General features: G+C 46.6%; 1 protein-coding gene across 1 annotated transcript in view; it reads right to left on the bottom strand.

The window, feature by feature from the left end:
* Nucleotides 1-17,606, bottom strand: part of LAMC2 (laminin, gamma 2) — a 57,032-nt gene that overhangs the window by 7,991 nt on the left and 31,435 nt on the right. Inside the window, exons 5-16 of the mRNA XM_004688552.2 lie at nt 15,811-15,947; nt 14,796-14,918; nt 13,126-13,315; nt 10,469-10,581; nt 8,722-8,940; nt 7,906-8,091; nt 7,135-7,380; nt 4,644-4,789; nt 2,755-2,911; nt 2,250-2,455; nt 1,208-1,287; nt 15-164 (exon numbers count right to left, since the gene is read on the bottom strand). Coding sequence (XP_004688609.1) covers nt 15-164; nt 1,208-1,287; nt 2,250-2,455; nt 2,755-2,911; nt 4,644-4,789; nt 7,135-7,380; nt 7,906-8,091; nt 8,722-8,940; nt 10,469-10,581; nt 13,126-13,315; nt 14,796-14,918; nt 15,811-15,947 — 1,953 coding nt within the window. The remainder of the gene's footprint in view (nt 1-14; nt 165-1,207; nt 1,288-2,249; nt 2,456-2,754; nt 2,912-4,643; nt 4,790-7,134; nt 7,381-7,905; nt 8,092-8,721; nt 8,941-10,468; nt 10,582-13,125; nt 13,316-14,795; nt 14,919-15,810; nt 15,948-17,606) is intronic.

Raw genomic sequence — 17,606 nt, 5'->3', positions numbered from 1 at the left:
CCGCTGGAACATACTTTCCCACAAGTCCTTGCACGACGGAGCCCTCCAGGCCGCCGCTCCCGCCTCCCTCAGTCAGAGCCTTGCGTGCCAGCGCCACGGCCTGCTTGGAATACTCCTCTGTTTCCCTTACCAGCTGCTCCACGTTACTGGCCGACTCAACGTGGCTAAAAGGATTAAAAACAAAGAATTTGAGTTTTCATAGCAAAGGATGTCTTTATTCTAAATGACGGGACAAGAGTAAAGGAACTTAGTCTACAAAGCTAAACAGAAGATTCCAGATTAGATGGAGTCAGGGGAACTCTCAGGAGCAGGTGTTTTGGAGAAGGAGCCCAGGTCACAGACTTATTAGTCATTTGGGAGGTGTGGTGGGGCATGATTCCAGGATTGGGGGTGCAGATGGGTGGGAGCAATCTCTGGGTGATAAAATACTCTAGTTCTTAGGTTATTTTCTTTTCTTAAGAAAACCTCCCTAGGTTTTATATCATCCAGGGTCCCCCACTCAATGTTGTCGCAACTCTAGACAGAGGCTGTCATTACAACACCCCTAGATGCTTTTGGCTTTTCCTGGTTTTAGAAAGTGATAGAAGCTTGAGACAGCTCATACTACAAAAAACACAAGCCAACCCCCTTCTGCTGACTGAATTCCATTTGGGATTAACAGAGCTTGCTGTCCTGCTGAGCATGCTGCTTCCAGAAAACTCTGCAACATGGAAAGACTTACAGTCAGGCGAGGACAAGGGAGCTGCCTGATAATGGAGCCTGCAGAGCTGGTTTTCAGGAGGGAGTCTCTCCCATCTGCACACTTGGTCCCTGAAGGCTAGCAAAAACTTGTTGCTACTTGTTCCCAGGCTTGAGGTGGGAGCCTGGGAGTCCCTCAGAGCTGTAGAGCCTTGTTTTTCAAGGACTGATTCATTTCATGGGGCTGGAGGAATTACATCTGACATATACAATGAGTCATAGAGAAATCTGGAAAAGAACCCCACCTCCCACCCCAATTCTTGCCAAATGACGGTGCCTAGTAGCCACCTACATACACTAACAGCCAGTGTATGTAGTGATTTAAAAAAATGGCTTCAAGGCAAAATGGCTCCCACTGCAAAGATGCCTGCAGGTAACAAGTAGGGCATGTGCGTGGGACCACATTTCCTGCCGTGTGGTTCGTGTCAGCCTTGTAGGGTGAAGCAGAGATGCCTCTGATGGTGCTCACCTGTCTGCCAGTCTTGTGGCTTCCTGAGCCAGACTTTTAAAACCATTTTGCCCCACATAGTGCTCTGAGGGAGGAATGTTCTGTGGAAAAAGGAGAATTGGTTAAGGCTTTGCACTGACAGGTGTCTTGTAGTCAGCCACACAACATTCCACACTCTTGAGACTGATGTCGCTAGGCACCGAGGTGGTGCCATTAAAAAATGAATAGACAAGAGAAAGCAGCAGTCCAAGTTCAAAAAACAGTCCGCATATAGATATAGATGCACTAAAATAATACATACATGTCCAGATTTTCATATGTATTTAAAGTCCAGTAGAATGCCTACTAAGTTTTGATGATATTCCTTAATCATGAGATCAAAGGAGATTTATATTTCTTTCTGCAATATTTATTTTTATAATAAGGGGAAAAATCAATACATACTTCTTAAATCCTTCATTTCCTTGGCATAATGTCTTAGCATCTTCCAATTTCCTTTATCCATCTCCCACCCTCCATTACCTTTTTTATTCAGAAATAGCAGAGTGCGCTCATGAGCTCCTCCTACAACATGACAAGCTACATCATTAAAATAAGTGATATTAGCAACAACTTCCTCCCTATTTTTAGGACCATGTCTTCCTTGGACTCTTTCTTTTCTTCTTCCTCCCCACCCTATTTTCCTCCCCTTTACATTTGTTCATTCATTTGTCCCTTTATAAACCTGTTCACTTACTCAGGCAGCTAAGCCACGCGCTGCAGGCTCAGAATGCAATCAGGAACTGGACTAAATCCTGCCCCCTTCACCCCGCTGTGAGCTAACAAACTAGAAGACACAGACCCAACATGAGGCTATGGTTAGAAAAAAAATGAACCAGGGAGAGGGACATAAAATGGAAATTGCAGACAGCCAAAGAACAGAAGCAGTGAGCCTGACCATTACAGGGAAGGGCTGTGTAGTCCATGTAGACAGAACGCCTGAGAGGGGAAGTGAGCAGTGATGTGCGCCTCTAGGTCTCCCCACATAGCACAGATACTCCGCACCCTGACCCGCAACACCTACAGTGTTTTGCAGGGAAGCTTCGCTTTCTTCCAGGCTCTGGTACATCTCAGTGATGAGCCTGCGAGTGTCCTGAACTCGGTTCTGGTACTGGCTGCCCAGGGCCCGAACTCTTTCTGCAGCCACCTTGAGGTCGTCCAGGCGACTCCGGTAGCTACTCTCTTGGCTCCTTGCTTTGGTCAGCTGGTGATTGAGAGCTCTCACAGCACCTTTACACCAACAAGGAAAGGGAGCATGAGCACATCTGGGGTCAGCATAGCATAATCAAACACAGTGGAGAGTTGAAAAGGTGTCTTTGGTTTATGGCCAGTGAGAAACACCCTGTATATAGGTGCATGTGGGCATGCCTATGCCATTGTTCATGTCGCAGGGGAAGGTCACAGATGGTCTTCCCACCTCTGCAAGGATTTGGCAGGGAAATCTGCTGAAGTGACACCTGCAGAAGAGGTGGCGACCTCATGTGACTAGGAGTGCACTCTGTTCTCTGGTGGAAATTGGCCTTCATCACCTTCTGAAATCTGGGCTTCTAGAAGAATGTCCCGAAGGGTCTGCTCAGCCTGCTGCATCCTGCCTTCCAGCTCCGAGTCAGGCACTGATCCACCAATACTCTGAGCGTTTGAAACCAGGGTCTCAAGGCTCTGAAGCTGCTGTTTAAATTGATCCATCTGAAACCACACAGGAAAGAGGGTTCAAACAGAATGGAGATGACCACTATCAGATACCAGGCACCCGGGAAATAACAGCTAACAGCCCAGAACAGCTCAGCATGTCACACTAGGGAAAAGTTTAGACTCTAGAGCCTGGAGAATTTGAGCTGGAATCCTGGCCCACTACTCACTTAGTGTGACCTTGGATGAGTCATTTTGTTTATCCATAAGATGGGGCTAATCATAGTATCTTATAGTTATTACATGAACTAAAGGAGTTAATATTTGTGCAATGCTACAACAGAACCTGGAGAAAGTGCTATAGAGTTTAAATAGGTAAGTTGAAAAAAACAAGGGGAGTGATGATTTCACTCATATGTGGAATATAAAGAAACAATGCAAAGGAAGAGACACAGCAAATCCTAGAAATCTGACTGTAGAATTGAGGCTTCTAGAGGCGGATTATGGGAGGAAGGGAGTCAAGTGGGGGGAGGGCCCAATGGGCTAGGGGGGAGCCTCAGGGTGCCTTTCAATCACCTGGTCAGGAGAAATGAGACCCACCCACCTTCTCTGATTTCTGCCTTAGCACTTTTCCACTATACTATACCACTTTCTAGCTGAAATTTCCCCCCTCCAAGATGTCTTTATAAAACAAATTAAGGAAATGGTGGGGGTGTATATGCTGACATACATCTGAGAAGGTGTGAACCTGTACATGTGTGAACCTAAATCATACACAGAGCTGAAATCAATGTTACCTTAGTAAAAAAAAAGAATTTAGGGCCCTCCCTTATGGTGCAATGGGTTAAAGCACAGCACTATGAAGCCATCAAAGCCACTGCAACACAAGTTTGATCCCCGGCTAGGGGGGTGACCCACATAGTGTGACAGACCTCTCCTGACCTGCCCACTGCTCCCCTCAGCAATGTATTCCAGTCTCTGCTCCCTACTCTGTCTCTGGTGAATTCTTTCACCCCCCACACCTCTGGCCTGTACCACAGTTCTGTATGTATAAATAAATAAATCTTTAAAAAGATTAAACAATTTAAAAAGACAGAAAAATGTTCTGCATTTGGGGTTCTGTCCAGGCCTTTTTCTCCCCAACTCCTCACTCTAGCAAAATAGTAATTAATAATTAACAGCAACATCACTTCCATTCCTCTCTGGAATATGAACCAGACATTTCTGGAGTCCTTCCCTGTTTAAACAGTCCTGATGTTGTCTGAACTCCTGTCTTTTATATGTTTACATTTTCCTTAATTTGTTTTATAAGGACATCTCTGAGAGGGGAAATTCAGCTAGATAGTGGTATAGTATAGTGGAAAATGTGCTGAGGCCAGAGTCAGGGGAGGCGGCTGAGAGTCTTAGTTCTCAGCAGACCTCTCCTGTCTTGGCCACTGCTCCCCTCAGCAGTGTATTTCAGTGGATCTGCCTGTTCTGCTTCCCACTCTGTCTCTGGGGAATCCTCTCAACCCCCCTCCATACCTCTGGACTATACCCCAGTTCTTGTATGCACAAATAAATAAATAAATCTTTTTTAAAAAGAGGTGTTGAAAAATCATACTTATAAGAGCAGAGACCTGAAGTATTAGTCAATTTTTTGTTTAACACAAAAATTTTTAACAAAAGAAATAGCAATCCCTACCCCCAAGGAACTAGGAGACCCCCAGATCTGTGACAGAACCACCCAATAGACACTTAAAGATCTTCCTGGTGGGCATGAGGTGGACAGGGCACCATGAGCACAGACCTGGGTCTTCACTTGGTCATAGCAAGCTGGACAGCTGTTTAACGCCGCATGCTCACAGTGGGGGCCACCGTATCCTGGTTTACAAACACAGCTGCCATCACCTCGACACTCCACAGGATCAGAGCCCACTGGGTTGCAGGTGCAAGCTAGAGAAAAAGGGCAGACCGACAGGGAGCATTCCTATCAAGCTAATTCCAGAAACTGCAGGAATAGTAGAGCTAAAAGAAGAGACAATCATCCATGGCAAAGATTCATATTGTAGTAGATTCATCTATTGGTTATGCCTACAGACATATTCCTAATACAGAGAGGCCTTAGAAATCATCTGGAAGTTCATTTGGTATGTGTGGATAAAAAGCTATTGCAACTCTCCGTCCTTTCTGGTGGTGTTTATTTTCTCCCTCCTGTTAAGATCTAAGCCTGCTGGATATTCTGTAGGCACTCTGGCTTTGCTCACAAGAGGAGTCACATTTCTTCTGGTCTTATTATGTGTCAGATGTAGACATCTCCCTGAATCAAACTAATGACGATTACAAGTTCAGAGAAGGCGAGCAGCTTGTCCAGTTTGCAGGGAAATGGCAAACTGGAATGAGACTTGTGAAGAGCCAAAGCTTTCCCCTTTCTGCTTACTGCCTTTGACATCAGAAATACAGAAAGAAGGCCATACCATTGTTCGTTCAGTCCAATGATGGAGCCCCGACTATAGGTCATGCTCTGGCCTAAAAGCTGAGGATGTAGCTAACAGTGGGTAAGACTCTGCTCTAAGGGTGTTCGAGTGATTCTTTGGCTTGCTCTATCTTCAGTGCAACCCACTGCTATCACAGAGTATCGTGACTGCATATCTAAGTGCACTGACATTATGTGCTTATATATTTGTGCATTCTACTTATTGGTATATGAGTTCTTGGGAGTTGAGACTGACTTATTCATCACTATAATGTCAGCATCTTGCTCTACATCTGGTTCACGCTTAGGTGCTTAACAACAGATAGTTGAATGAACAAAATGGATGATCAAAAGTCAGTGAAATCTCTATGAACAGCACCCGCTAGTTAGAATTATGTATTTTACAGTATATTTTTGCACATTGAGTTAAGTATTATTCATCTAGATGAGAACACTGAGCCCAGAGAGATGAATTGGCATAACCAGTGTAAGGCAATAGGTTTGTATGTTAAAAAGATGTACCTGACATATACACGGTGGAATATTACTCAGCAATTAAAAAGATAAACTCATGCCTTTTGCAGCAACATGGATGGAGCTGGAAGGGATCATGCTTAGTGAAATAAGCCAGAAAGAAAAAGAAAAATACTGGGTGGTTTCACTCATAACAGGAGTATAAAGGACTGGGGGGGATAATAATATTGAGCAACTATATACCAGAGACATTTTATGGAGGTGGAGTGGGGAGTAGGATCAAAATGCTGGGGGAGGGAGAAAGTACACTGGACTATGGTGTTGGCACAGGGTGATTTGGCAATGGGAAGCCCACGAGGATTACAACTGAGATGGAAAGAGGCACAAAATGATGTAAAAACAAGCTATTATCTTATTTAAAAAAAAAAAAAAAAGATGGACCTGGGCTCAGGACTGCTGACAGTGCATGGGTGCTACCAGTGTGAGTAGCTTGCACATGACAGCTAACCCATGTTTGTGGTCCAGGCAGATGGGATTTGGACCCCAGGGGTGTACAGGGCATCTATGCTATTTCCAGGGGTGGAGACACTGGTCCAGCCTGGGCTGGGGATGGGGCAGGCTCCCTGCAGACCTCCTGGGGGTACCAGGAGCCTTCTAATGTCTGTCCTCAGAGACACTCCAGGTCTAAAATAAATAAGCTCCTGAGTTCTGCACACCAGGACTGGCCTGAGGCTGTAGGTGCTAAGAGGTGAGGCTAGGGGCAGACCAGCACCCAGAACTGAAGCTTCCTCTAGAATGTAACAAGATCAGGAGTTTGCAAGATGGGCAGGGTGAGGAGACCCAGCTGCACTTTCATATTTTGGGCTGAAGCAGCCCTTAGGAATAGCGGCTCCCTTGAGTTCCTGTCTTGGGGACAAGTTGACTGTGACCTTTCTATACCTCTGACTTCCAGAGAGGGGCGCTGCATCTTCAGAGCCTCCACTGTCCCACTTCAGTCTGTCCTGGCTTGGTCTCCAGGGACTTAGCCCTCCTCAGAAGTGAGCTTGGGAGCTACTTCCTGCCTGCAGCTCAGGGCATTAGGATGTGGCCCACTTGATTGCTGCCTGGACTCCAGCCTAACACTGTTGATGTCCTCCAGTGCTGTCTTCCGGAGTCTGGCTGTGGCAGCAACTCACCACTGACAGGTGAAAGGTCCAGGCTGTTCGTGGGCCAATGGGTCAGAGAAACCAAACTAACCTCATACGACTAACTGTTGTCGGCCTTGTTGGTTTGTTTTCTCTCACCTGTGTTCACACTAGAACATCTGCACACACACACACACACACACAGTCTGTCTAGGGCACAGTCCTACCTCGACACTTGTCCGCTGGGTTGGGAGCCAAGGGATCCCCAAAGTAGCCTGCTTTGCACTGGTCACAGTGGACGCCCGCTGTGTTGTGGATGCACTTCAGGCACCTGCCTGTCAGGCGGTCACAGTTCCCAGAGACACTGGGGTCCACGTTGTTGTTGCACTCACAGGGCTGACAAGACCTCACTGGACCCTGCTCCCCAAAGGGGTCCCCAAAGTAGCCATCGGCACAGAGCTCACAGCGGGCACCTGGGAAAAACAACCAGACCCCAGTGACCACCCATTGGCAGCAAGACCAGCTGCAGGGGCCCCACCCCACAAAAGTCGCCTGCAGAGCGGGAGCCAGGGGAAGGGGCTGGCACTCTGGCTCCTCAGCTTTATGAGGTGACAGTGCCCCCCAAAGGCACCTCCTGCAGCTTGCCCAGCTGGCTGGGGAAGTCCACAGAGGTGGCAAGGCTCTGCCGACACACCAACCAGAAGAGAGAGGTGGCGTTTCTAAGGTAACTGCAGTCATCTACTTTATCGTCGCTCCTTCTTGAAATTGTTAAACCTTGTTTTCGCTTCAACAGTCCATTCTCTAATTCCCACCCTCCTAAAAACAGCGTCAGATGTTTCCTTCCCTGGCTGTACTCTGCTCTTCTTCAACCCAACTACTCCCAGGTATCAGGAAATTCTTGTCTTTAGAATTATCTTCATAATTCCCGAGAGACTGGAACAGAGGCTAGGGCTGGAGAGGCGAGGCCCCAGGACAGGGCGTGCTGGCCGAAGCCTTACCAGTAACCCCAGGGGGACAGTTGTTGCACACCACCTCCTCCGTCTCGGGCATCACTGAGCAGCTGAATCCATTGCGACACGGGCACGGTTTGCAGCTGCGGGGGTCGTGGGGGTCGTTGTAGAAGCCGATGGGGCAGTCGGCACACTCAATGATGTCAGGATTTTCATCCCCTGAATAGCAATCTCCTGGGAGGCCGAGCAAGAGGAGAAAGGCAGAGAATCAGAAGGGTAAACAACTCCCTTCCTTTAACATGGATGGCGAGTGCTTGGTAACACAAAACCTTCCTTTCTGGGGCCTCCTCAGAGGTGGCAGAGCGCTGGCATTCACCTTGGCCCTGCACCCACTCTACAACAGACAGGACCCTGACACCCTCTTCTCCCCACCAAGCGGACACCCCGCTGCCTTTAGGGTCCACAACCTAACAAGCTCCCTCTGCCGTCCTCCCCCACAGGGCCTGACACCATTTGTCAGCACGACCTATTCAGGTCCTGAAGTTGCCTTTGATCTCCCTATTCAATGCTTGCAACATGACACCAGCTCCCCCATTCAGCACTGAACCGTGACAGTCATTTCCTGTAACCCAGCACCTTCCTTACCACCTGTGGCATTTCCACAAAGAAAGGGCTTGAGTGTCACAAAGCGCCAGGTCCAGGTCCCTCTTCCCCACTCCAGCCCATGTCCCTTAATCCTTTCCCATCTCCAAAATGAGTTCAGGCACAGTCTCTTTTACACAGCTCGGGTGCTTCCTTGAGAGACCCCTGGCACCTGGCTGCACCCCACCCCCCTTCACTGGGTTCAGGTGTCATTTCACTCACCTGTGTCTGGGTCACAGGCCCCTCCCCCTTGGCAGTTACATGGAACACAGGTGCCAAAAGGTCCCAGCTTGGCTGAATCTCTTTTGTAGCCAGGAGCACAATCCTGGCAGAACTGTCCCTTGTACCCAATGGGACACACACACTGTTCAACCCAGGGGGCAGGGGCTCCAGAGACCGGGCGGGCTGAAATCAGAGTCACGTTGTCTAGGTACCCGGTACCTGCATCAGAAAGAACAGGTCAGAAGCAGTGGTCAGAATGTCAAAACGCTACAAAAACAAACAGACAATGATACACCAGAAAGATTCTCCAGGGAAGGGGGGCAGAGAGGGGTCAGAAAGAGGGAGGAATGGGGGGGCTATGGCGATGAGGGGAGGGGGAGAGGGGAAGTAAACATTGTTATAAAATGAACAATAACGTAAATAGATTTTTTTTAAAAAAGAATGTCTAATGCTCTAAAGTCAGGCCTCTGTTTGGATTGCATTTCTGTTTTTGTCAAAGGCAGGTGCTGCCCAACTCCAGAGGAGCGCCCTCCCTCATGCCTGAGCCCACAGCTCTGGGGGCAAATCCTTGCTCCATCTGCCTAACCCTGTTGCGGGACATATCACCCTCCATGATTGTGTTTCCTCAGCAATAGACATGAGTGGTGTCTACCTCCTGTACCTGTGAAAACCACACGAGACAATGCATACGTGGTCATGTGCTGGCACACAGCAAAGGTTCAGGGCCTTGTTAATAAGACCTTTTCCAGTTCCTGCTTTTTTTGCTGCATTGATGCCATGGAAACATGGCCTGCCAGCCCTGCTTCCTCTTGACATAGGTTTTTGCAAACTTAAGGAACTCTCACGGAGATAATTCCTGGTAAATAACAGGAGTATTCCACTTGTCAATAAGTGGAGCTCACAGAGTTTACAGACAAAAGGGATGTGCAGAATACTCAGTGATGTCTGAATGTGGCAACATGGAGAATAATCCAAGAAGCAAAGCTACTGGGGAGAAACAAGACTTTTACAGATGCCACTTCTGCTTCCAGAGCTCATCCCATTCAATTCATCAGCTCCAGTCGAAATGAGGAGATTCTTTTAACAAGATAGTATCGTTTAGTTTTCATTGGTGCTGACCTCTTTTTAGAGACACATTCCTTTCACTATTATTATTATAAGTTCTCCTTCCTAACCCTTTTTGGCTTCTACTTTTTATTGAGGTACCATTAATTTACATCACTGTTTGTATTTTGGAAGTACAGGGGCCCCCCTCTTCAGGTGCACCTACCACCATAGTTCCCTGTGTCCCTCCCCACTTTGTTCTCACCCTCCCTGGGGCCCCTCCAGATTCCTCACTTCAGTCAGTTTTCAAGGATTAATCATTAAGTTTGGCTTTATCTGGCCCTTAGTTTGGCTTCTCTATATTCCACATTTGAGGACACTATCGGGTATTTATCTTTCTCCTTCTGAGTTATTTCTCTTAGCATATCGTTTCTAGCTCCATCCATGTGGCCACACATGGTATGAATTTATCTTTTTTGATCGCTGAATGATATTCCAGCTTGTATCTATACCATATTTTCCCGATCCACTCATCTGCTCTGGGAATTGAGGTGAAACATTCCTTTTTAACAACTTTTAGAATGCAAAAATGTAGACTCGATAAGAGCCATGAAAAGATGTACCTACTTGCTTGGAGACTGTTACCACCTAAAACAATTGAAAGTAAAGCCCAAGGAGAGACTCACTGCTCTCCACCACTCACTGTATTCTCCATAGGTAGCTCTGATCCGCAGGGCCGTGAGGTTCCGCAGCAACCTCCGAAACTCGAAGTAACTCAGCTGGGGGCTCCAATTACTGCTTGGGTGTTCATTTAATCTGCATGATTAAAAGCACCAGTTTTAAAAACCTAAAGCTTATAAAATCTTAGCACTTGTATACCTGATACAAATTATGACCAAGGACTGCCCCTTGGCAATCCTACTGAGAGAGAGCGAAGGGCCAGCACCCTACACAAACTCGGGGCTTCCTCACTCTGTGCGGAGGACAAGCTTCACAGGGCGTGATGGAGAGCGGAGTGTGGGGGCCCCAGTGGCAGGGTCACAGCCGCTGTGCTGGTCACCAGAGACCACTTTCTCTTTGGGGCTGTGGAAAAGCTAATGTTACAAAGACCTCTAAGTTTTAGGAGAGGTTGTATTGCTTCAATGATTTGCTCTTTGAGCATGTTTGCTCTTCCAAAGATCAGTGTCTACCATCCACATTGTCTCTATCATAATTCTTCATTTGTCATCTCTGCCTCTTGTCACCAGCTTGAGCTATTATTATTTTAAAAAAGATTTTTATGTATTTATGCATACAGAACTGGGGTACAGGCCACAGGTGTGGTGGGTGAGAGGATTCATCAGAGACAGAGTGGGGAGCAGAACAAGCTGACTGACAACGTACACTGCTGAGGGGAGCAGCGGGCGGGTCAGGAGAGGTTTGCGGCACCGTGTGTGTCACCTCCAGGGTGGGGATCGAACTCATGCGGAAGTGGCTTTAGCTCCTTAGTGCTGTGCTTTAACCTGCTGCGCAGGGCCCTGAGCTATTATTTTTAACTGTGTTTGGTTTTTCACTGGAATCTTCCCAGGCACCCCTTTGACTTCATTCATTGATTTGTTAGCCAGCAGCTGACAGTGCCCTTGGTTGGGGCTTCCTGACTGGAGGATACAAAGACAGCAAAGGTGATCAGCCCACAGCAGCGAGAACTGTAGAGGGGGAGAGTCAGTTGCATAATCAGGACTCAGTATCTCTAGTACTATGCAATGTTGTGCAGGCTGTCACAGCACCTCCCAGGACCTTTCCCTAAGGCAAAGGAAGACCCCGTAGTAAACTCAACTCAGAAGTTCACTCACCAACCTGAGAAGGTGGGAAGGCACAGTAGGAGAGCAGGGCGTGTGTCCTGAGAATGAGTTGCTGGCGAGACTTCCAGTTCACAATGTGTGTGCTGGGGCTCTCCCAGTCTCCGTTCCTACTACCCCAGTGCTCGGCGAGGCCCCCACCATCCTCACTTCAACCCCCAGAATGCTTTCTGATGCAAGCAAGGCCCGGAATATCCTGTCCACGGCATTTACACCCAGTCTCCATAGCTGGCCATACCACCTACCTACTTCCCCCTCCCAAGTCCTTTCCACCCTCCACAGACACAGACAAGATCTCAGGCCTGGACATGACAGACGAAGTCTGCCCACCAAGCGGGCCCTTTCCAGTCCTTTCACCCTCATTGGCCTATCTGCCCAGTAAACGCTCTGTTCCCGCCATGCCGCCGCTTGCCAGGTCCCCTGTGACGTCATCCCCCTTTCCCTGTCTGCACGTGCCTTCGCGTGTGCGCACTGCCCGCTAGTTTTCTCCTGGGCAAAGACCTGCCCTGCTTTCTGTCCTCAGACCACGTTCTGCCTCCTCCACGAAGCTTCCCCTGACTCCTCGGGCAGAATCAGACACTCTTTCCTCTCCTCCCAAGCCCCCTGAGCATGCACCACTGCTGAAGCAATTATTGGTCTGAACAGTACTGTACTTTGCTTTTGACATGTTTTTTTTTAACACCATGTTATCTTTCCAGCCTCAAATGTTAAGTACTAAGCACTCGAGTCAGATTTCCTTTCCCTGAACACTTTTTTTTTAAAGATTTATTTATTTATTCATATAGAACTGGGGTACAGACCAGAGATGTGGAGGGTGAGAGGATTCACCAGAGACAGAGTGGGGAGCAGAACAGGCAGATAGATGAAGTACACTGCTGAGGGGAGCAGCGGGCGGGTCAGGAGAGGTCTGCTGCGCCATGTGGTCACCTCTGGGGCAGGTGGGAATCAAACTCATGCGGAAGTGGCTTTAGCTTCTTAGTGCTGTGCTTTAACCCTCTGCGCTACCAGGGAGGGCCTCCCTGAACACTTTTATAGCAGCTTTTCCAAATTCCCATTGTACAGGATAACTGTAACCTCCTAAGACAACACAGGGCCACCCATGACCTTCGCCCCCTCAGGACTTCTCAGTGGAATCTCTTCCCAGGAGTATCCTCACCTACTCCATGCTCCACGCATGTTTAACTACTTAGAATTTCCTATATGCACAAAAATTCCTTGTGTGTGATAGTGCCTCCGTGTTGTTAACCTTTCTCCCCTTTCCTTTTCTTAGAGAGCTGTTCTTTAAGAAAGGGACTTGTCCAGGATCATGTCCTCAATCACCCCAGTGTGGGTGATGCATCTCTGTGTGTGCAGGGTGAGTCTCCCACAGTGGCATGTAGTCACCTGTTTATTTTCTCTCCTGTCAGCCTATCTGGGCCTTGGGAGCTGGAATCATGTCCCCCATGACTGGTATGTAAGATGCTGAATGAATGAATGATACTTGAGTGTACTTGACCCATTTGCGGTCAGTCTGTCTTTTTACCTGAATGTGTAAGTCTTGCTGATCCCACAAGGTAGCGTCTTGCTCAGTGGCATCAAGGGAGCTGTGATCCGCAGACCAGCACCTTCCAAGATCACATCATGGGGAGATGGGTGTCTGCCGCCCCTGTCCACACGGTAGTCAAATGACAGGCTTTGCCCGTAGCTCACCTGCTGATTCCCAAGAAATTTGGCTGTGAAATAGAAGTGGACAAGGTTGGGTCAGTCATAAATCAGTAGCAAACAAGTGAGCAAATTTGAATTCATGTTGGTATTGCTGTTTCTCTATTGTCCAGTCACCACCCTGCCCTAAGCCAGCCTCCCAGGAGAGCCCTCTGTCCAAGAGTCATGGCTTTGGACATGATTGTGCTATTGAATACTGAGATCTGAGATGCTGGAATGGCCTCACTATAATCCAGTTCCATCTATGAGGCCATTCACAGTATGGCCCTTATCATAACATGGCCTTGGGTAGCCATGGCAAACATGGCCTTGGGTTCCATATTCTTTATGGCATTTACAAAATGCTTCCACAAACATCATCACATTAGATGACAATCATTCTTGGAGGCAAGCATTCTTATTCTCATGTAATAGCTAAAGTTCAGAAAGGTTAAAAAAAAACAATGTTTAGGCCCTCCGTCTCTGGTGAATCTTCTCACTTCCCATGTGTCTCTGGTCTGTACCTCAGTTCTGTATGCATAAATAAATAAATCTTTTTTAAAAATGTTCATAGGAGTCACAAATTCACTAAATATGTGAACTAAGACTCGAATTCTAGCAAGAGCTTTTCCACCCAGGATTTTTGTACCATGGAATAGGTATACTCCATGAATATATGTATATTCATATATACTTGACATGCTATATAGCCTATCAAAACACATATGCACACACATATATCTTACATAGCATACACATGTCTTACATATATAGCCTATCAAAACACATATGCACACACATATCTTACATAGCATACACATGTCTTACATACATACATAATTTTATTTTATCTTTTTATAAGATTTATTTATTTATGCATACAGAACTAGGGTACAGGCCAGAGGTATGGGGGGTGGTGAGAGGATTCACCCTAGACAGAGTGGGGAGAGAACAGGCAGATAAACAAAATACAGTGCTGAGGGGAGCAGTGGGCAGGTCAGGAGAGGTCTGCTGCACCATGTGGGTCACCTCCCTAGCCAGAGATCAAACTCATGTTGCAGTGTCTGCTATAGCTTCATAGTGCTGTGCTTTAACCTGTTGTGCTACCAGGGAGGGCCCTTAATTTTAAATAATTAAATATAATTTCAAAATACAAGTGCATATACACATATATTTAACTTACAAGTGTGCGAAGCTGTAAGATATATATTGTTTTCATTTTTTTATTTGCCTTTTAGTAGACACAGACATCTGACCACAGGCTTTTGGCAGAAAAACCTCCTAACAATTAAAGTAGGAACCTCCAGCCAAGGTCTGGCCTCTTGGGTGCCCAGTTCTACTCTGTTGCCCATGTTTTGGTGACTTAGTCAGTCAGGGCTTAGCCCCACTGCCATCTGGGGGTACTGCTGCCCTGAACACTGAGGATATGTTTTCCACATGTCCCCATGCCATCTCGTGATCCTAACTTCTTAGTCTAAAAACTTGGTTTCTATGGAACAAAAGTGCACATACCAGGAGCCACAAAGTAGACAGGGTCTGATCGCCGTGCTGAGCTAAACACGTCACGATGACGGTGTGACCACTGGAGCTTTGCAGGGGACCCGTTCCTCTGGACAGCTTTCCAGCCATCAACATCTGGAACACAAATGGAAACACTCTGCATTTGCAACAAACTGTTGAGCAAAACACACTTGTAATGAGTAGCAAGTAACGCTCTGTAACATTTCCACCTTCAAATACAGTACCCCAAATCCTAGGCACCATCTGCCTTGGCCTTCACCCACTCCCCTCTGCAGCTCCTTTGAGTCTGACTCTTGTAATGACATAACATGTTCTCATCTGTCTGTCAATTGCATTAGACTGGCCAAGGTCAATAAATATGCCCTTGATTAAATCAGAGTTTGACGTTGGTGGAATAAGAAGATCCAGTAGGCTCATAGAGAAACTGGATGGGAAGTCATATCGTCTCCCACATTTTGTAGTGCTTTGTGGCTCAGTCACTAACTTCGCATACATTCATAGATTTAGTATTTGTAAAACATGAAGTTACTGGGGAATGTGAGCCCCAGGAAGATGCTCATGAATGTACCAGTCCACATGAATTGTTCCTTTGTGGTTTTGGAATTGATGGGAATGGGAAATGCAAAGAAATGGAAATTGGGTCTCTCTTTAGTTTTCCTTTTAAAGGTTAGTTATGCACTGGTCTGAGTACACAGTTCAGCTATAACTTTAGCACCCTAAAAAAAAAAAAAACAGTGTGGGGGAAGTGCACTGGACTATGGTGATGGCACACGGGTGATTTGGTGATGGGAAGCCCATGGGGATTACAACTGAGATGGAAAAGGGCACAAAATGATGTAAAAATAAACTATTATATTATTAAAAACAAAAACAAAAATAGTGTGCCTTTAAAGCCAGAAAGGAGTTGCTAAAGATGACTTGGGAGCCCACCTCTGGATGGGGATGTAGCTGGGAACACCTGCTCTACAATGTTAGCGGCAAATTCCTAGGAGACCAAGCACTTTACCTTGATGAAAGGTAGAGATGATTCTGTGGACACTGTAGTCCCCGGAGCTTTGGCAGCTGGCTGAATGCCCGTAACAAAAGCACTGGGTACAGCCCTCAGGGTTTCCCCTATCCAGATGATAGTAACCTGGTCGACACCTGCAGTGGCGTTTTAGAAATAAAGATATATAAGTGAACTTTTATTCCATATAGGGAATATGATGACTGATCTTTTCTGCTTTATCTCCTACCCAGCCCTATTCATTCCTGGAAGCTGGAAGTGCCAACTTACACCTCCCATCTCTTCCCTGGGACACATGACGGATCATGACAGCTGCCGTGGACAGAAGCTGAGGAATATCCCTGGTCTCTCCCTCTGGTAAAGCAGAATCATGTTTTACTTGGTGGTTTGGAAACTTGGTGGTTTTCCTCTTTGTAGTGAGGAATTGAGTGGTGGTCATGTGGGCATGGCTGACCCTGTCCAGAGGCTACTGTTTAATGGGAGCAAAAGAGTTGGAGTGGGATGGGCAAAGGTAGCCTCCCAACTGTATCCTCTTCACAGGACTACTAGGTATTGTCTGCCACCCTGGCCCTTGTATCTGGGCGCTAGCCACAGGGGTAGGGGTATGTGAGACTGTCGTAAGAAGAGGGATGATGGGTGACTCTGAAAGCAGAGTGCAGACTGGCCTTTACTTCTACGTCCAGTTCAAGCCCTCCAGGGGTTTCCTGAGGACCACAGCTGTCAGACAAGTCCCTGATGTTGGGTCATAGAAGGCAAGCCAGAAGAAGCTGGAAAGACTTATTTTTCCCCCACTCTTCCATTTAACCTCTTTCTACATGAAAATTTAGGTAGCGTCAATGGTCACTTACTTAGCACTTACGACATACCAGATACCTGGTAAAGGCTCTCTCATTTAATTCTTACTACAACCTTGTGAGAGAGGAATTGCTATTTCCAGTTTCCCTAGATGAAGACACCAAGACCAGAGAGGTTAAGAAACTTGTTTAAAGGTCATATAGCTGGTAAGTGACTGAGACAAAGTCAAACACGGTTCCATCTGCCTCTGCGTCAGGTGGTCTCAGCCACATAACCATGTCAGGGGATGTTCATTGTGCAAAATAACAGAGAAGCAGGTTAGCTCAACAGCAATGCATCAGAAAACAACTGTGAATAATTATTGTTTTTCCTTTTTTTGAGCAAGGGTTTAAAATATTTTTATAGTCAAAACATGGCTTCAAAAAGACAACTGAACCCCTATAGCTTCTTTATTTACAATAGGAAAGACATGGAAACAACCCAAATGCCCAAAAGTAGATGACTGGATTAAAAAGATGTGGTACATATACACAGTGGAATATTACTCAGCAATCAAAAAAGACAAACACATGCCTTTTGTGGTAACATGGATGGAGCTGAAAGGGATCATGCTTAGTGAAATAAGCCAGAAAGAAAAAGAAAAATGCCAGTTGTTTTCACGTAGCAGGAGCATAAAGGACCGGGAGGAAATATAATAATGAACAACTATACACCAGAGACATTTTACAGGGGTGGAGTGGGGAATGGGATAAAAAAAAAAGTGGTGGGAAGAAGTGCACAGGACTATGGTGATGGCACATGGGTGATTTGGTGATGGGAAGTCCATGGAGATTACACCTGAGATGGAAAAAGGCATAAAATGATGTAAAAATAAACTATTATAATAATTTTAAAAAATCCTTGTAGTCTTTGTAGAAAAGCCTAGAGATTAAAAAACAAGGGGAAAAGGAGGGAAGAAGGAAGAGGGAGGGAGAGAGGAGAAAAGAAGGCAGGCAGGCAGG

The sequence above is a fragment of the Condylura cristata genome, unplaced genomic scaffold (assembly GCF_000260355.1).
Source record: "Condylura cristata isolate star-nosed mole 26May11 unplaced genomic scaffold, ConCri1.0 scaffold00024, whole genome shotgun sequence".
Taxonomy (NCBI): domain Eukaryota; kingdom Metazoa; phylum Chordata; class Mammalia; order Eulipotyphla; family Talpidae; genus Condylura; species Condylura cristata.
The sequence above is the reverse complement of the archived record's forward strand: the minus strand, read 5'-3'. Positions and strand labels throughout refer to the sequence as shown.